The sequence below is a fragment of the Protopterus annectens genome, chromosome 13.part0 (genome assembly GCF_019279795.1).
Source record: "Protopterus annectens isolate FY-2018-M chromosome 13.part0, PAN1.0, whole genome shotgun sequence".
In the NCBI taxonomy this organism is placed as follows: domain Eukaryota; kingdom Metazoa; phylum Chordata; order Ceratodontiformes; family Protopteridae; genus Protopterus; species Protopterus annectens.
Window position 1 is genome coordinate 267,937,930 of NC_056747.1, and position 20,961 is coordinate 267,958,890.

Below are 20,961 nucleotides of genomic sequence, written 5' to 3' on the forward strand. Positions count from 1 at the left end.
TCATAAGCCATCAATGTCCTGGCCAGTCAGTTTTAACTATATTTAGGAAGAGCTATGATAGTGAAATAATATAAATGGAACACTCGCAACCCACTGACTGTCACAGTGGCCAGAGGAAGCCCTTGATGCAGCATCCACAGTGAATTCTTTCTAGTACTACACTCCCCAATGTGTCATCCATAGTGTTACAGCTTCTGTGACACTGCAGTTTTGCTGCCTACTTAAACGCAGTCTTTCTGATCCTTTCTAGTGCTCCGTTTTTAACCTTCTTCCACTTATAGGTCAATATACACTGATGCCTGTCGGGCCTTACTGTATCACTGTTCTACCCTCCATTCTCATTCTGGGCCCTCTCTGGATGAACTGGGAAATCAAGGATGGAGGAATAGAGTTAAATTGGAGAAGTGATGGAATTGGTGTGAGCAGATATAATCTGTGCTGGACATGATATAATCTTTGCTAGACATGCAATTCTGAGATGAGAAATGCATTTTTATAATGAAGCTGTGCTGTTTTTCTCAGATATTTTAATATATAAATGTAATGTTATAATTCACAATAAAAAAGACCACCAACCTGTACAACATAAAGATCATAGCTGGTCTGCCACATAGCCATCTAAGAGCTGTAGCTTAGGGGTTTTAGATGTTTGAGGCTTGTTAACCATTTTGCCCCCATGAGGGGGCAACAGGTTCATTTCTCTATAATCTAATTTGTAAATGTTACAGCTTATGTCTACAAAGTATGATGAACCACTGACCAGTCTCTGAAACAGTACTTTCTGTATGTCATATACTTACAGCAATTCACAGCACTTTATCATGCTTCTGAAGTTGAACTACAGAACTTTTCTTTCCTTTTTTTTGTTAACCTAAACAGTGCTATCTAATAAAAAACAAGAGTGAATTTCACTCAAATGTAAAGTGTTATCAGGCCAAAATAACTGGACAGAAGACAGTACAAACAAAAACAAACAATTCAGCTCAGAAGCTAAAAAGATGCTTCAAGTGAATGGTCAAGCTATTTCTGTAGATGTGTTGCTTTTCTAAGAAAAGGTTAAGACACATACTTGGCAGCTTTCCTCTACACAGTACGCAATATTACATGGTAGGCCTACAGGCAGGAAGGGTGGTGGAGCATCAGTGACTGTCAGCCCTGTTCCCAGCATATTTAATCTAATTTTTTCTTTTTAGAGCTCTTGTAGACATTACTTGTTTTTTCACTGTCTTCAAAAATACTTCCCTACAACACTTGTTTGCCTATCCAGTTAACATCCTCCACATCACATCACATCACATGTTAATGATTTGTTAGGGGATGAGGGCACAATCTTCATAAACTAGGCATGCAGTAATGTTTCTGTATGGAAAACAAAGTGCAGTGCTGACACAAGCAAAATTATGGTAGTTAACACTACTGACTACATTTCAGCTTAGTGTTCTTTGGTTGTGCTGTCTAAGCACCGTTAGGATCCAAATGTTGAGGAGATGGCAGCTTCTGTAACACTGCTTGCACAACACTGCAGCTATTTTTTCACTAAGTTCTTTATCAGGAAGTCTGCATCGGACAAGTTCCCTTTCTGAACTACTTACTAATACAAAGTGCACAAAGTTGCCAGTCCTGGGAGCTTTGTGAATCAGGCCCATGATATGAATTTAGAACAACATTACATGGGCTATGTCTTCTCACTATCTGCTCTGTCACTACATTACAAGTTAATGTTCCAGTACAAAATATATCAACAAAATATGTACCACATTCTGCATTAGAGTAAACTATCCAAAATCTTCTTTTGTCTGTCTCCTGATGGCCAGCAACCATTAATTTCAAGAAACTAAGCTGCTGCTTTTAGAGAATTCAAAGGCTTTTCTTACGAACGGTTTTGATCTTACCACTGTAATCATCAATGAAATTATTATATAAAGCAGACATTTAAAGTTGTTTTGTACATTGGACATTCAATATGTTTCCAACAAAAAGGACTCTAAATATGTAGCCCAGAATGATCAGGCGATTAAAATAATTCTTCTTCTTCTTTTGGCTGCTCCCGTTAGGGGTCGCCACAGCAGATCAACTGTTTCCATTTCTTCCTGTCCTCTGCATCTTGCTCTGTTACACCAACCACCTGCATGTCCTCTCTCACCACATCCATAAACCTTATCTTAGGCCTCCCTCTTTTCCTGTTACCTGGCAGCTTCATCCATAGCATCTTTTTCCCAATATACTCTGCATCCCTCCTCAGCACATGTCCAAACCAACTTAATCTTGCCTCTCTGGCTTTGTCTCCAAATCTTCCAACCTGGGCTGACCCTCTAATATACTTATTCCTACTCCTGTCCATCCTCGTCATACCCAGTGCAAATCTTAATATCTTCAACTTTGCCACGTCAAGCTCCGACACCTGCCTTTTTGTCAATGCCACCGTCTCCAACCCATATAACATAGCTGGTCTCACTACCCTCTTGCAGACCTTCCCTTTCACTCTTACTGGTACTCGTCTGTCACAAATCACTCCTGACACTCTTCTCCACCCACTCCATCCTGCCTGTACTCTCTTCTTCACCTCTCTTCCACACTCACCATTACTCTGAACTGTTGATCCCAAGTACTTAAACTCATCCACCTTCCCCACCTCTACTCCCTACATCCTCACCATTCCTCTATCCTCCCTCTCATTCACACACATATATTCTGTCTTAGCCCTGCTGACCTTCATTCCTCTTCTCTCTAGAGCATATCTCCATCTCTCCAGGGTCTCCTCCACCTGTTCCCTACTCTCACTACAGATCACAATGTCATCTGCAAACATCATAGTCCACGGGGACTCCTGTCTGATTTCGTCTGTCAACCTGCCCATCACCATTGCAAATAAGAAAGGGCTCAGAGCTGATCCTTGATGTAATCCCACCTCCACCTTAAATGCATCCATCACTCCCACCGCAGACCTCACCGCTGTCACACTACCCTCGTACATATCCTGTACCAGTCTTACATACTTCTCTGACACTCTCGACTTCCTCATACAATACCAATAAATAAATATTAGAACTTTAATTTGAAATATTACCAGTAAATATATTAGTAAATGATGACCACAGGTTGGAAAATGTTGCCAAATGTTAAACTTTTTCTTCTTTTCAAATGAGACATTTACAGAAAGTACAGTTGCGTACACTTACCATAAATGTAAATGTTCGAGTGTATTCACTGTTGCAGTCATTACATTTGTACAGTTTGCCCTCATTCGGCCTGATTAACAAAGTCTTGGGTCCTGCGTCGGTTGCTGTCCCTTCTTCCATGACGTCAGGGGTATAAAACATGCAGACGATGCCATTACATCAGTTTTTCTTGCCCCAGATGTGAGGAGCCCCCCTAATGGGGAGCAATTAGACATAAAAATACAAAGGTATACCTCCAACAAAAAAGCAAATACACCAAAAAGACTTTTAAGCATAGTAAAGGAAAGTAGAGGTATAGCCAAAAGAAGTTAGGTGGGCAGGAGAGAGTGTAACCAGGACTGCAACAGTGAATACACTCACACATCTACATTTATGGTAAGTGTACACAACTGTATTATGTTCTTCGTGTTTCACTGTTGCAGACATTACATTTGGGTAGATTCCCAAAGCTATGGTTGGGAGGAGGAGTTTAGATAGCATTAGGGCTAGCTATAAGGACCTGCAAGACTGCAGTGGCAAAGCCAGCTATGGATTTAGAGAAAACTGGCAAATGATAATGCTTGGTGAAACTATGTACAGAACTCCAGGTAGCAGCTTCTAGGATGTCCCTGGTAGGAACGCCTCTGAGAAAGGCTGTAGAAGTAGATGCAGCCCTGATGGAGTGAGGTCTGACTCCTTAAGGGATAGGTTTTCCATAGTGCTTATAGCAGAAATTAATGCAATGGCGTATTCATTTAGAAATGGTTTGTTTTTAAATAGCCTTCCCCTCTGCCCCTGCAGCAAATGCTACCAGCAGTTGCTCGGATTTTCTTTGAGGTTTAGTCCTGTCCAAGTATTATCTAAGGTGCCTGTGCACATCCAAAGAATGCAGAATGCGTTCCTCTTTGTTCTGTGGATTGGGAAAGAAGGTTGGCAAATGAATGGACTGATTAAGAGCCACACTGGATACCACCTTGGGCATGAAGGATGGATTGGTTCTGAGTGACACCCTGTCCGCATGAAAGATGATGAATGGCTCCACTGCCATAAGGGCCTGTAATTCAGATACCCTTCTAGCTAAAGTGATTGCCAAAAGAAAAGCTGTTTTCCAAGAAAGAAATTTTTAAGTCTGCAGTAGCAGCTGGCTCGAAAGGAGATAGAGTGAGTTTCTCCAATACAAAGTTAAGGTCACAGGCTGGGGTTGGAGATCTCCTGGGTGGTCTCAAATTTTTGGCCCCTCTGAGGTACTGCTTGAGCAGTGGATGAGAGAAGAGGGGAGGTTCTGTGTTATAATGAGTTGAAATGGTTGAGGCATGGATTTTAATGGAGGAAAAAGACAGGCCCTTGAGAAGCATCTCAGTTAAGTATTGTAAAATCTGAGGTAAATTGGGCGCTGCTGTGCTCATCCTTTGAGACTGCTTCCAGGCACAAAATCTTTTCCATTTTTCAGCATAAAATTTTCTAGTACTAGGCCTCCTTGCCTCTAAGATAACATCCATCACAAGTTTGCTGAGGGATAGTAAGGGAGAGTTTAAGTAATTAGCCATGCTGCAAGGTTCAGTGCTGAAAGCTGAGGGTGCAGAATCTGGTTCTCCTGCTGAGACAGAAGGGAAGGAGTCTGAGGCAGGTGCCATGGAGATAACCATGACACACTGTGCATGAGGGGGTACCAGTGTTGGTGCGGCCAGTCTGGAGCAATCAAAATCATCCTTGGTTTGTCCTGTTAGACTTTTAGTAGTACTTTGGAGAACAGAGGCAGCGGGGGGAAGGCATAGGCTGATAGGTTTTTCCAGCTGAAGGACACAGCATCCACTTTCCAGGCTTGTTTGTGGGGAGTCCTTGTGCAAAATTTGTCCAATTGGTAGTTCTGGAGGGAGGCAAACAGGTCTATATCTGGGGTCCCCCATTCGCTTGTCAACATGTTGAAAATCCTTGGTTCCAGTTTCCACTCGTGTGGGTCCATAAAGTATCTGCTTAGTCCGTCTGCCAGTGTATTTAATTTTCTTGGCAGGAATTGAGCTTGTAGGTGCACTTGGTAGCTCAAGGCTGTGTTCCACAATGCCATGGCTAGTCTGCAGAGGGGGTAAGAATGTGTACCCCCCTGCTTGTTTATGTACCACATAACCGTCGTGTTGCCCGTCTTTACCATTAGTTGTCCTGGAAGAATGGAGTCTTTGAAGGCTGTCAGAGCATTCTGTATAGCTAACATTTATTTTTGATTGATATGCAGGTGCATTTGACTTGGGTTCCATTTACCCTGAATGCACTTCCCTGCCAGATGAGCCCCCCATGCATAGTCTGATGCGTCTGTTGTTAGGGTTTGGGCAGCAGGGGGTGGTGTGAAAGGTAGTCCCTTGTTTTGGTGGCAGGCCTCTGCCCACCAAAGGAACTCTAGGCGTAGGGAAGGTATGATAGGAATCATTGTTTTTAGGCTGTGAGAATATTGACTCCATAGGCATTTTAGATACCACTGTAGTTTCCTCATATGCAGTCTTGCATATGGAATTATAAGAATGCAGGAGGCCATGAACCCTCTAGGCTTGTAGTATTTGTCTTGCAGATAGCAGGGTTTTTGTGGCCACTTGTTTGAAGCAGGTTGTCAAATGAATTTGCTTTTCTGGCGTAAGGTAAGCCATCTGGGAAGTTGTATTCAAGCTTGCTTCCAGGAATATAATTTGTTGACAGGGTACCAGTTGTGATTTATTTTCATTTATGGTGTACCCCAGACAAGTTAGAACCCTTTTTACAAACACCAGATGATTCAAAAGTATGTCCTGGCTTTCTGCCTGAATTAGACAATTGCCCAGGTATGGGTATATTTGAATACTTCTTTGCCTGCAAAATGCAATAACTGGAGCTAGGCACTTTGTGAATACCCTGGGCACAGTAGATAAGCCAAAGGGCAGTGCAGAGAACTCTAGGCGTAGGCAAGGTATGATAGGAATCATTGTTTTTAGGCTGTGAGAATATTGACTCCATAGGCATTTTAGATACCACTGTAGTTTCCTCATATGCAGTCTTGGGTGGCTTAATGGTTAAGGTGTTTGCTTTACAAACACAAGATGTAGGGTTTGAGACTCACAAGGGATAATTGGCTAGTCTTAAAATGGCTTGCAAGGGCAGTTAGCCTAGTATGAATAGGATAGTGCATGTATCCTGCTTTTAAGCATAGGTATCTTCTGCAAGATAGCCTGATTGGGATGTGCAGGTATGCTCCTTTTAAATCCAGTGTTGCCAACCAGGCGTCTTTGCCTAGCATAGGAAGTAATTGGTGAAGAGTCAGCATCTTGAATTTTGGAATCTCCAGAAAGGTGTTTAGAGTAGACAGGTCCGGGATTGGTAGCCATGATTTGCTTTTCTGGGTACCAGGGAAAGTCTGGAGTAGAAACCTTGTCCCTTTTCCTCTTCTGGTACCAGTTGAATAGCCCCTATGCTTAAGAGAGAAAGTACTTGTTTTTGAGCCTCTGCGTTGGCAACGTGTGGAAGTGAAATCTGTATCCCTGGGACACTATATTTAAAACCCATTTGTCCTGGGTAATGAGTTCCCAGTTCTTTGCATGAAGAGGGGCAGTCAGAAGATAAGTGCTTGGAAATTTTAAAAGGAAGTCATTGAGACAGTTTACCATAGGGGGTTGTCTTGTTATTCCCAGACTTGGAAGTGGAGGCCCGTCACTGCTTAGTTCTGTGAGTCCCCCTGGGACTGAAACCTGGGGTTTTTGCTGTGTCTGGGTTTGGCTTGAGAAGACCTGGAAGGGGCTGGAAAGGACCAATTCTTAGAGGGCCAGTGCCTACTAAATCTAGGAGGCTGAACTTGTAAAACATCTTTAACAGTTTGCATAGATTTAGCTTTATCTTCCATCTTTTTAAGAACTTCTTCAGCCTTGTTGCCAAACAGGCGGTCCTGATTTAAAGGAGCATCCAATAATTTAGCTTTAACATGATCAGGCAAAGATTGCTCCTTAAGCCAAGCATGCCTTCTAAGCACAGACCCAGTAACAGCAGCCCTGCAAGAGGCCTCTAAAGAATTAAAACCACATTGCAAAGTATGTTTTCCAACTTGTTCAGCAGAATGCATTAAATCCTGTAAGTCTTTATTTTCCACACAGTCAGGAATCAACATCATTTTCTGTTTAAGCAGTCCAATAACATGTTGCTGATATTTTAACATATGAAATTGGCAGTTTTAAGCTCTAACTGCCAAGGTTGCTGAAGTATAAACCTTTTTACCCCATCTATCCAGCACCCTGGAGTCTCTATCAGAAGGGGTAGGGTTTTTAGCAGTAGAAGCCTTAATGCCCTTGGGCCCCTGTGAAATTGTCTCTGGATCTGCAATAGGATTTTTAAAAAGGAACTTGTGGGACTCAGGGACCCTGTAGTATCTGTCACGTTTTCTGGGAGCAGGAGGCAGGGAATCAGGGGCCAAACCAGATTCCAAGAAAGCATCATCAACAATGTCTAGTACAGGAGGAATAGCCAAAGGCCTATGCTGAGGTAGGAGAAGGAAATCCCTAAGCATCTTTTTTGAATCAGAAAATTCCTGGCTTTATCAGTGAAAATGCTCCCTTAGAGTATGTAAGGTTTCCCCAAAAGAAAAATCCTCAGGAAGGGAAGCAGAGGGAATAGCGTGTCCTCAGCATCAGAATCCTCATAAGTAGGTAAGGACAAAACCAGGTCATCAGAAGATTCATCATAACCAAGCTCAGCCCTAGGCCTCTTAGCGGGGGGTTGGCTACCCCTGATTAGAGTTATTAGAGCTTCAGCCATTTTTATCATTTGTTTTTTAGGCATAGAGGCCTGAGCATGTGGCCTGGGTGTCATTTTTTTAGACATGAATCGAGATTTAGGCCTTAGTAAAGGAGGCATCGATTTAATATGCAAGTCCGTAGGCCTGAATACACCCTCAGAAGCCGGTGCCTGCACAGTGGCTCCGGAGCCAGCTAAGGTAGAGACATCCACGGGTTCCATAGTTGAAGTATCTCGCGGCATACCGGACTCCGAATGGATCCCAGTAGAGGCCTGCGAATCAGAAGTAGCGGGTATCAGGTGCTGCGAAAGCACCTCACTGAGTACCGGCGAACTGGCGAATGGCTTAGGAGAAGCGTCGTTGGCAGTTTTGGACCTCGGCAGCCTGTCTCTGTCTTTATCTTTGCGTTTTTTTGGAATCCTGGTAGTAGGATGGCTAACCAACATTTCTGGATAATTAAACCGAGAACCGAAATATTTAGAGACAAAACTATACCGACGACGGATAGTGTGCTGATTAAATAAAGCACAAAACCGACAGCAAGGTACATCGTGGTCAGGGCCTAGGTAAGGAATACAGTACGAATGAAAATCTTTATGAGGTATTTGCTTTCCACAAGTAATGCAATTATTTACTTTTACTGACATCGGTAAGGAGCAAGAAAAAGTTTCCCCAACGGGGTACTTTGCTTTTAGTTGAAGACTTCGATTCTGAAACTCGAAAACGAAAATTTCAAGAGTTGGCTGACCGGCACTTGCGAACTGCTTCTGCTTTGGGCACCGCACGGCAAGAAATACTGATGTAATGGCATCGGCTGCATATTTTATACTGCTGACGACCTGACGTCATGGAAGAAGGGACAGCAACCGACGCAGGACCCAAGACTTTGTTAATCAGGCCGACTGAGGGCAACTTGCAAGCAGATTACCAAAATGTAATGACTGCAACAGTGAAACACGAAGAACATCACTGTGGATATAGGTTCACAGGTAGTTACTAGGCATGCAGACCACAAGACCATTAAGAAGCCAAGCCAAAATTCCCAGCTGCCCCAAAGGACTTGCTTAATGTCACACAGTAGGCAAGCAGAGGTGGAAAGATTCAAACCCTATACATTTGGCAGTGGAAGCAGGAACTTTAGTTCTCTGTAATAACCACCAAACTAGTGAAAAAAGTGGCATAAAACCCCTTTTAATAACACAGTAAGAACACAACAACGAGACACACCTGAAGTCAGGCCAAAAAGAAATACTAAGAAGCAAAATGGCTTGCTTGCATTATCTCATACGAATGCACACTCTCACAAGAAATCATGAAAAAGGTTGACAGCTAACTATTCAGGTATTATAGAGTACTGCATTAAAACTGTGAAATGCATGCTCTTCAGGAGCTCATAATCTGCATAAAGGATGTGAGTTATGGGGTGATATAAGTTTTCAGCTGACAGACTTCAACCAATCAGCAAGTGCTACATCACATGGTAAGGTGAATTTACCAATGAGATGTCAGAAATCTTTTCTCATGCACCAGAACTTCCATATTCATGAAGGCATACAATTTCAGCACTACAGATCCTTTAATCTTTGGCCAAAATATCCTAGGTTGAACTGAAACACTTCTGTCTTAGTTCAATAACATGTCTTATAATATCTTGCTTTCTTTTCTTTTTTTCTCTTTCTCCACCTAGCATGAGACAGCCTCCTTCCTCATCCTCCTTCATTACCTTCTACGTCATTCAGAAACCCAACCACAGAATTCTACCATGAACATGATGCCCTTCTGTCTTACCTTATTTCTGCATATTCCTCAAAGTCCTATTCTGCATCTTGACATTCTAGATTACTCCCGATGCCTCTTGTCTTTTTTTTCTTAGCTTTTACCTCTGCTACCACCATCTTTCAAACTCCAACAATATCATCCTTGTTTAGAACTGATGTCATCAATCCTTATCCTTAAAAACATAATTTGTCCATTTTAAAAGAAATCCGACTTATTTTTTATCTGCTATGATCTTGAATCTAAATCGGTTTTGATGTATTTCAAATCTACCTCCCTAATTCTCTTCATACTGGCACGAACATGAGCTACATTCACATTATTTGAATTGTCCAACCATATACATTTCCAGAACACTCTTCCCTTTCTAGGACTGTCCAGTTTTAATTCACCTTTCAGGAGAAGCACTGGGATGATAAGTGCAAAGGTGCAGCAATCTTACTTTTATTCGGAAATTTCAAAGAATGCCATAACAACATGCGTATGAATTTTTCTTGCTGATAACCTAATTGCAGAGAGAAAAAAATGTATTTTGTGACTCACTTCCATGAAAAATATTCTTGGCCATCTGGTTTTGCACTTGGGGAAACCTTTGTGAATCTGGTCCATTCACTTTATGCACAAAGGATTTAAGTGTACAAAAATCTGTCACAAGCACTGGTTAAAAAAATGATATGAAATACCAAATCAGATCAGAAGAGCTTTTGCATATCTGATACTTGAAGCACTCTCATGTCTGTTAAGAACTGACGATGCAAGTCTTATTGAAAAAAAAAAAAAAAAACAGGGAAAAGACATCTTACTGATCAGGTGGAAGGAAGGGCTTAGAACTGAATAAAAAGGCTTCTGTAAAAGACTTCACTGCTAACACATACTACTACCATAATATCAATTTAGATTCTTTTGTACCTGGCAGCTGCCCTACAGCTGACTGCACAGCACCTGGACACATCTATTCCACTTTGGTCTAGTATGCTTCAGGTCTTTCTAATGCAATCAGTCTGCAGCAAAACATTTAGGAATGACTTAGTACGCCAAACACAGCTTACCTGGCAGGCTGGTTTTGCACATCGATGTTGGGTTACTGCCTGAAGAACGTCTGAAAAAAAATTACAAATGACATTAGTCAATCGGTGCAGAACTAATTACCTCACCTTTAACATCTATAAACATATCAACATGAAACTTTGAAAAAAAATGCATAAGCTGTGATTACAAAATAAATTATAAAAATTACACCATCATTACAAATCTTAACTGAGAACAATTTAAACACAGAACAGTCTGTTTCTACTTAATTCAGAAAAGCATATTGTATAGCCTACTGAATTCTGTTGGTCAGTTTTATATTTCAGGTCACCATGCCACTTTCACTGATCCAATCTGCTATTGAAAACAGTGCTACATTTTGTAGCTTTCAAATAAGACACCTAAAAAATAACTTGAAAATATGATCCTATTACCAGAAAAATTATATGGCTGAAAAACTTGAATTATTCAGGAAAGAGTCAGGAAATCATTATAATCTGCTTCTTATAGTTCTGATCTGGTTCTGTTTGAAGATCTACCTGTAAAAAGGAGTACTGGGGAGCTAGCGTCAGATCAGAGAATGCAATATTAAAACGAATATCAATAGCAACAAAACATATGGCTGATGTATTAGATAACCCTATTCAAAGAATACAGAATAAGCTTCTCCTTATAATCAGAGCTGATATCAGTCATTAACTTCCTTCCAAAATAATCACTGTGAGCATACAGGAAGTAGAAAATTATCAACCTGGAGCTACGAAAATCAGGCTTCTTGAAGGGCACAAGAGTGGAACACTGACAACCACATCAACGAACTTCATTATTTTCTCAGTCTTTCATTTGGTAATGGGGTAAATATTCTAATCCAAAAGGACCTTTGTCCTTCATAACCAAAAAATGTACAGAGATGGGAACAGTGCAGTATGTGCTAAGAAATGGCATCAACCTGAACAGATTTACGTACTTAACCTAATTACATTTGAAAACATATTTAGAAAGGTACACCAGATGTGTATCTGCAATTAATTTCCTTGTAAAAATATATCTGAAAAACTCCTTATTACTTAATTCATCATACAAAGTACACCACAGTAAGATGGAGCTGAATGTTTGTCTAATTAGGACCTGCAGAATTCAAGGCTTCCTGTATATCAATCATCTTATTGTAGGAGATGTATACAGTCTACACATATGTAGACATTACCTGGCAATTCAGCACAAAGAGTTAGAGTCATGAGCTGTTAAGTCCCTTTTCATACTCTTGACATTTGCATGTTTGAGTCCTTTAACCTCTATGTGCAAATTGAGACGCACTGAACAAGTCGCTGAACTAGCTAGTACTCTGATGATACTCCTGTAGAGCAGCACTTGTGGTAGTATAACTACCTGAATGGCAAATTAATAAAATAAAATAAATGTTATTAGTGTTGAGTCAGTTTCCTTAACAAGCCACACAAGCTTCTTCAAACAGTTCCCTTACTGATGTCCTCACATCTCCTATGACCAATACTCCAAGCTATCTATTCTGGTCTGCTGTTTGGCTACCTAATGCCTTCCACCATCAATAATCTTCTTGGGTCGTCATTTCTGATGTTACTCACTAGTTATTTCTACTCCTCATCACTTTTCACTCTAAAATTAACTTCTGTCGTCTTTTTCACATGCCGGTGTTCCACTTTCATTATCCCTGCACATAGTCTCATTCGTAAAAATTTCTTACATCTAGCATTCTGCAGTTTTCCAGCACTGACAGTATTTGTCTGCATATGCTGTTACTGACTTTTTCAATTTCTGACTTCATTCACTTGCTAAGGTCAATCACTTCAATTCCTGTTGTTTAACTCTATCAAATTCTTTGAAACTATTCATGTTTTTGATAGAGTAATTTGACATGGTACACACACACACACACACACACACACACACACACACACACACACACACACACACACACACACACACACACACACACAATATTGTAGTACAGTGCCTCAGAAAATTAATGGTTGAGGAAATAAAACCCACAAAAAGCCAAAAAGATGTAACACCCAAGTAATTCGTGAACTGCAGTAAAGGATTTAATATTGTCTGACAGAAAGTGAAAGATCCATGACGGAAATTCACCAGATTTCCATAGTAACAAAATCCTTACTGCATTTCACTTACCTTAAGATTTGTAAAGTGGTTTATATAGCTTTATCTTATCTGCTTGTTAGCTCAGGTAGGTGGTGTCAGGACTCAGTAGACAGATGACAATCTTACTATCTACATGAGGCAAATGTATTCAGCTGTGCAAAGAGCTACCATTTCTCTAAAGATAATCAGAATCTTTTTCACCCATTGTGTCTTATTTTTATGCTCCAAATATTCTAAACATCTGTTAGTTTAGAAGGAAAAAGTATCTGGCAGTAATAAACTAGCACTGAATGTAGTACCTTATAAAACTAACAGCCTGCCATCTTTGGATGACAAATGGCACTTTTGGCTAGGTTACGGTTTGAGTTTAGTATATTTAAACAAATCATAGCAGGTTTCAAGGACGGTACATTAAGAAGTGTATAAACATTTCTATTAACTGTATATTGAACCCTGGGGAAGAACGGATGAAGTATTAGGTTTAACTTACTAGAACGTGGGCAGCAGCTAGCTTCACAATGTGGTTATTTCATCAGTGCAAAGCAACTTTGTCCTCTTTTATAACAATATAAGCTTGACCTTTATGATGGCAGTTTGCCAAAATTACTACACATTAAAGGGGAGGAAACAGTATTTGCTATTTTGAAGAATTTTAGCAAAATACCTATCAGCTATTCAGATCACATCTGTATTTAGAAATAAATGCTTTTGTTGACATATCATTTACCATCCTCAAAGAAATAAAGGTCAGAGTATAAAAGAACAGGAACAACAAGTTTTGTTAAGAATCTCTGAGAAACCAGTGAGGCACAGTTCACCAATTTACAGACTTTTACAAGTGTGGCACGATGATTCACAAAATACTTTTATGGCAAACAAAGAACAAGGGCCTCCTTTCTTAATCAGACACTCTGGAGTATGTAGGATTCTTACTATGTGTTATTCGTTCTAGCAACAGCATACAGCAGTTTAAGCACCGCCAGTTTATTTAGTAGAGCTTCCCTGCCTCACCAACTGCTCTGTCATAGAGATTTGCTGTATTTAGTAGTGGCCAATGTGATTAAAAACTGATTTTCTTTAAACAAACCAAATGGTTTTGGACATCATCAATTTGCTAGCTGGATGGTAAGAAACCAACTTAAACTAATGCCTTAAATAAGATGTTCTGTACAATTCTGTAAGCCACCTATCTTCAGTTTTGATACATTTATGTATTCCTGTAGTAAAGTACATTTAGGAGCTGAATGGGCACAACTTCCTAAACCTATCAACCTTATTCCCATACATAATCATTTCAAAATGATTCTATTTCTAAATCATCTACTTCTAAAAGTAGAAAAGCCCACCTTACCAGCTGGTCAACTGCTCTACTCCTTCACCGTCACCAAACTATGGAACTCGCTTCCTCCTTTTATAAGAAACACAGGCAGCACCACCACCTTCAAACAAATACTGAAAAATCATCTCAACTCTTCCTGGATATGTGCCTGCTCTATAACCTAACCTCTTCCTTCTACTTATATTATAACTAAATTCCTATGCTTTTTACTACTAGTGACTGATACTTTCTCCGTATTTATTATTTTTTTTTCTTTCATCACTTGTTGATACTTGTACAATAATGCTGATTAATTTATCTAGTTTTTACCACTCTGAATTAATCTGGAAACCAACTAAATTCCTGCTTTTATGTATATATTCTGTAACCACTATGTGTAACACTGTTTCTACTTCTGTACCAATTAATATTTATTTATTTTTTCTCCATCTATGTTCTTGTCGGAGCTTGTCTCCCCAGGCCTCCACCAAAAATGGGCTCTTTTAGGCCCAGTGGATGTTCCCGGTAAACAAATGCAATAAATAAATAATAAAATAAAATAAAATAAATAAAAATGTAGAACCCTAAAGAATTTGTAAACCATCAAAGCAATGTAAGGCTTTTACTGTATTATTCATAGTATGGATCTTCACTGCTCATCTAACCAACATCATCACAAGTATTTTGAGTCATTCTATCTTAGGCTTATTATCTGAACTTGGACAATCAATCCATAGCCTCCAAGGACATGATGCTCTGATAATCAGATTTTGCCTAAAATAATAAAATTCAGTGTACACAGCAAACAAAAATCACAATATCACATATATGAAGTGCAGCTGTATTAGGACCTTAACATAAATGTAGATTTTTCTAGTACATTCACTGCTGCAGTCATCATTCTTAGGATTTCCTACATGCAGGAAGCCTGACCCATCTGATCTGACTTCCAGAGATGTACCTTTTATCAAGGCTTTGGTCAGCTCCTTCCCACTGCTCCATAAGGACATGAAGGGTATAAGAGGGGCAATGGCTGATGCCATCTTCAGATGTGGAACCTGATGAGAAGACCCTGGCACCACAGCCTAAGTGGATAAGGAGGGGGCACTCCCCTATGCCACAGGTCCACCCCTCAGATTCCTAATCTCCCTCAGAGAGGGAAGGGGCCTGGTAGAGAGATGAGAGGGGAAGCTATAAACTGGAACCACGGGTACCCACCACAGCCTAAAGGTCAAAGGAGAAGAAATAAAGGAAGGTAGGAGGGAACCTGAATTGCAACTGTGAATGTGCTTGCTCATCTATATTTATGGTAAATTGCTAACAAAGACGCATTATATATATTAGTAGTCTTCACTACTGCAATCCTCAGTTTTGAGAAAACATTTTTTTTGGGAGGGGCTGCATTTATTTTTTTTTTATTTTATACATTTGTTAACTGGGTCGGTCAACTAGACAAAAATATCCCTCTTCATGGGAACTCGGGAGCACTCTCTGGTCAACTGACTTGCTTAGGGCCACACAGTAGGCAAATGGAAGTGAAACATGCCCAAAGCATTCATTCAAAGGTGTTTAGCAGCAAAACAGGGATTCAAGATTTTAATTCTCGCAGGGCAGCAAAGGCAAATACTGACCTAGCCCTTGTGGCAACCACAAGATTGTTGTGCTTTGAAAATGTCTGGATTGAGGACTTGTGCTTGTCCCCTGCTTTTAAAATGCTGTTAAACAAAACCTACCAGATCTTTATCACTTTCTTCCCTCCTAGCTTCCAAACCTCCACAAAAATACCATCTATTCCTGCAGACTTTCCTGCAGATAGGTTATGAATCACCATTTTTATCTCATCTCCTCCTGTCCTTTCTGTTAACAACTGAGCCTCATCTACCTCTAACCTTTGCATATTTGTGTCTATATTACAACACTAAAATCCCAAGTCAGAGAATGTCTGTTCACTGACCACTAAACAGCGAACTGTCACTTCTGCAAATGACCACTACAGTAAATTTTCTTCCTAGGGGAAAGATCACTTGGCCAACCAGAAGCGAGACAGTATTCAAAACTTGTCAAAGTGGGGGGCTTTGCCCCCCACATCTCCTAACTAAATGTACCAACTCCTAGATTGCATTAGAGTGGGGAAAAGGGCAAATTCACAGTGATGGACAAGCAAATTTTCCCCTAGGAAAAAAATTGCTGTAGTGTCCGTTCGCAGAAATGACAGTTCACTGTTTATTGGTTGGCGAACAGACGTTCACTGACTTCAGTTTTTGATAACGTAATATAGATCCACATATTTAACTTTTCCATAAATATTTCAAATTTGTACTTTTTCCTTGATTTCCACATTTCTCAGATTTATGCAGATTTTCTTAAAATTTCCAAAATATTTCTTATATCTCTACAATCTCTGGTTATTTACCTTATTATAGGCTCCCTAAGCTTGGCAACAACCATTTCTATTTTCTGTTGCCTGAGTCATTGTGCTTAAAGCTTTTCTGCTCTGGAGTTATCATCAAAAACAGTTGCTTAACAGCAATTTTTCTAAACTAATGCATATTATGTAGACAGTCCCTTGTTTTCTCTTTAGCATTCTACAGTTGCACCTCTTCTTTTTCTGTGAGATTCCTCCTATTTTGCAATAATTTAACCTTTGTCAGTCCCTCAAAATAATTCTTACTTCTTAACCATATCTCTTTTCTTTTATTTCTACCACATTTTTAAACTCCAATTCCATCTTATCCCACTCCCAAGCTATAATTTCTGATGAAATTGCTATCCTCCAAGATAACTCCCAAACAATTTCCACTCCCCATCCCTTAAATTCCTCTCTAACAGATAGGTGGTGAGGCACCAGTGTCTAAATTTTATTTCATTAGCCTGCAGATTTGAGCCTCTCAATCACACTATTTCATTTGGACATCACTGTCTATATGTCTGATTCTTAGTCATAAAGTATCCCAGACTACAAATGTGTACAGACGCAGATGGTAAATCTAAACCCAATGTGCTCCAAAGCGTGGAAGTTTTCAGGTGCATTAAGTCATTCTCTTCATGTACCCTGAAGGACAAAGCTAAAGAAAGTACAGTTGTGTACACTTACCATAAATGTAGATGTTAGAGTGTCTTCACTGTTGCAGTCATCACTGTAGGGTTCTTCCTGCCGGCAGGCAGCCCTCGGTCAGCCAGAATCCCAAAGTTTGGGTCCGGCGTCGGCTGTGTACTCACCCTCCCTGACATCAGAGCGCCAGGGGTACAAAGCTCCCAGCCGACGCCATGTTCTCCAGTTTTTCTTGCCCCAGATGTCAGGTGCCCAAAAATGAAGGCTAAAAGTAAAACAAAAATGTAACATACAACAAACCCCATACCCTGTAGCAAATACACCTCAGAAGAAGGGTGAAGTAGGGGATCACACCAATAAATGTATAAGAGGGGACAGGAGGGTGGGTAACCCAGATTGCAACAGTGAAGACACTTGAACATCTACATTTATGGTAAGTGTACACAACTGTACTATGTTCATCGTGTTTCACTGTTGCAGTCATCACTGTAGGGTAGAATCCCAAAGCTGAGATAAAGGGTGGTGGTTATAGAGTAGAAGGGGTGGCTAGAAGCCTTGCAAGACTGCAGAAGCAAAGCCTGCCCTAGACTTAGAATAAAGAGGGAGATTACAGTGCTTAGAGAAAGTATGCACTGAACTCCAAGTTGCAGCTTCCAAAATATCTTTGGTAGGTACTCCCCTGAGAAAGGCAGCTGAAGTAGCAGCAACTCTGGTAGAGTGAGTCCTAATTTTTCCTGGGATTTGCTTTCCATGATGAGAGTAACAAAATCTGATTCCATGAGCAATCCATTTAGAAATGGTCTGTTTTGAAATAGCTTTGCCTTGGGAATTTGCTGCATAAGAAACAAACAGTTGTACTGTTTTCCTGATATCCTTGGTTCTGCCCAGGTAAAAGCGAAGCTGCCTGTGCACGTCCAAAGAATGCAAGATCCTCTCCCCCTTATTTTGTGGATTAGGGAAAAATGTTGGCAGATGAATAGTTTGGTTTAAAGCCACTTTAGAAACCACTTTAGGCATGAAAGTAGGGTTAGTCCTCAAAGAAACCCTGTCTTGATGAAAAATAATGTAAGGTTCCACAGCCATGAGCATTTGTAACTCCGAGACTCTCCTGGCTGAAGTTAAAACCAGTAGGATAACAGTCTTCCATGACAAATACTTTATATCAGATGTGGCAGTAGGCTCAAAAGGAGGCAGAGTAAGTTTTTACAGGACATAATTGAGATCCCAGGCAGGAATGGGTGGTGTCCTAGGGGGCCTTAAATTCAGAAGTGGATGTGAAAAAATTGGAGGATCTGTATTATAATGTGCAGAGATAGCTGAGGCATGTATTTTTATGGAGGAAAAAGATAAACCCTTATGCAACATATCTGTAAGGTAATGTAGAATCAATGGAATATTTGGAATGTGAGGATCTGATTCCTGAGCATGCATCCAGGTGCAAAATCTCTTCCATTTACCTTCATAAGATTTCCTAGTGCTAGGCCGTCTAGCTTCAAGGATAACATCCATGACCTGTTTGGAAAGGGTAGGATTAATCATAGGCCCTGAATACGCCAGGCTGCCAGGCTGAGAGTTTTGATATGAGAGTGCAGGACCTGGCCCTGATGCTGAGATAAAAGATTTGGAATCTGAGGTAGAATCCAAGGAGGTTCCTGGGATAGATTTATCAGTGTTGAGTACCAAAATTGTCGAGGCCAATTCGGGGCTAGTAAGATCAGCTTTGGTTTGTCCTGTTTTATTTTTAATAACACCCTTGGTAGAAGAGGTAGTGGTGGAAAGGCATACCCCGAGAGGTTCCTCCAACTGAATGAGAGAGCATCCACTTTCCATGCTAGCTTGTGATATGTCCTTGTGCAAAAAGTCTGCAACTGGTAGTTGTGGGGAGATGCAAATAGATCTATGTCCGGGCAGTCCCAGGCTTCTGTAATCATCTTGAATATTTGGGTGTCCAGCATCCACTCATGTGGGTCTGACAGGTTCTTGCTCAGGCTGTCTGCCAGAGTGTTTTGTTTCCCTGGCAGGAATTGAGCTTGTAGATCCACTTTACAAGCTAGTGCTGTGTTCCATAGAGTCATGGCTAGTCTGCAAAGGGGGTAGGAGTGTGAACCCCCTTGCTTGTTTATATACCACATAACTGTGGTGTTGCCTGTCCATATCAGAGGCTGCCCTGGCTGTAAAAGATCCCTGAAAGCCAAGAGGGCATTCCGCACAGCTAACATCTCTTTTAAATTGATATGTAGATGCTTCTGATCCTCTGTCCAAAAACCTTGCAGGCCTTTCCCCTGCAAGTGGGCTCCCCACCATACCCCAAGATTCTCACTACACCTTTCTAAACATACTGGAAAATATTAAGATAGAACCAAACACCCTAATACTGGGTGATTTTAACTACCCTGCCATTAACTGGGAAAACTACTCATGTCCCAACACCTTTGCGCAACGGTTCTTGGAATTCATAAATTCCAACGCCCTGGATCAACTAATCCATAGTCCCACCAGGGGCTCCAATATCCTAGACCTGGTCATTACCAACATGGGAAATCAATGTTCCATACCTATGGTCACCCTCTCGTTAGTCAGGTCTGACCATAAGCTAATCACCCTTAACATCCACATCCCACCCCACCCCAGTAAAGAAACCACCATACAAAACTTCTACAAAGCCAACTTCATGCTACTCAAGTCAGACGTGACAAACTTCATGACACCCATGCAGACGGGAACTGAAAGTTCAACTGCTGAATCCTACACTAAGGCACTGTCTGAGCACATCCAGTCATGCATGAATCGTGCCATCCCAAATAGAACCAAAATGCTCTCATCCAAAAAGGAAGCCAATCTGGTGGTCCCCTGCCATAAAAACTTTACAACAAAAGGAAGAAACTTTTGCAGAAAGAGGAAAATCCCAGGATGCAAAAACTCCCTTACTAGCCTCAGTAAGAAACTGAGATGCCTCATAAAATCCTCCAAAGCTAGTTACGAAAATAAAATTGCCAAAGATTCCAAAGACAACCACAAAGCATTCTATAACTATGTCAAGAATCTAAATGGCAATGCTCAGATCTGCTCTGAACTAAAACAGAATGGCATTAAATATACTGATCTGAAGGATATTGCCAATATCCTGGCAGATCGATTTAGTTCCAACTTCACCCCCCCTAACCCCTAAATGGCCCATCTCAATACCGGAAGATTGCCAAATTCCAGTAATAACGCCACACAGGTACAAAACGCACTCTCTAAAGCCAAGAATACAGCATCCATGGGACCAGATGACATCACGGGCTGTGTACTACATGAACTACAATATGAACTGGCACCTCACCTAAGTGTCATGTTTAATCATAGCCTCACCTCAGGTTTCGTGCCCACTGAGTGGCACAGAGCTACAGTTATCCCAATCCACAAGGGGGGATCCACCTTGGATCCCGGAAACTACCGTCCCATCAGTCTGACAAGCCTTATCTGCAAGGCCATGGAGCGTATTATCATGGAACTTATAAACAAAGACATTGGCAACCTTCAAACACTGGACCCCACCCAGTTTGGGTTTGTGAAGGGCCGATCTTGTCTCCTGAACCTGATTGACTTCTTTGAATCAGTCTCCAGAGCCATGGACAAGGGTAAGGTGGTCCACACAGCCTATCTCGACCTTGCCAAGGCCTTTGACACCATCCCCCACTCTGGAATCATAGATAAACTTACTAAGTTCAGCATTAATCCCTATGTCACCCAATGGGTTGCT

The 20,961-nt window shown here is 40.9% G+C and overlaps 1 protein-coding gene across 2 annotated transcripts in view; it reads right to left on the bottom strand.

Annotated features, from left to right (window-relative positions):
• LOC122787231 (cAMP-specific 3',5'-cyclic phosphodiesterase 4D-like) overlaps positions 1-20,961 on the bottom strand; it is a 1,697,022-nt gene that overhangs the window by 509,150 nt on the left and 1,166,911 nt on the right. For both annotated transcript variants that reach the window (XM_044053831.1, XM_044053830.1), the window contains exon 5: positions 10,728-10,777. In XM_044053831.1, coding sequence (XP_043909766.1) covers positions 10,728-10,777 — 50 coding nt within the window. The remainder of the gene's footprint in view (positions 1-10,727; positions 10,778-20,961) is intronic.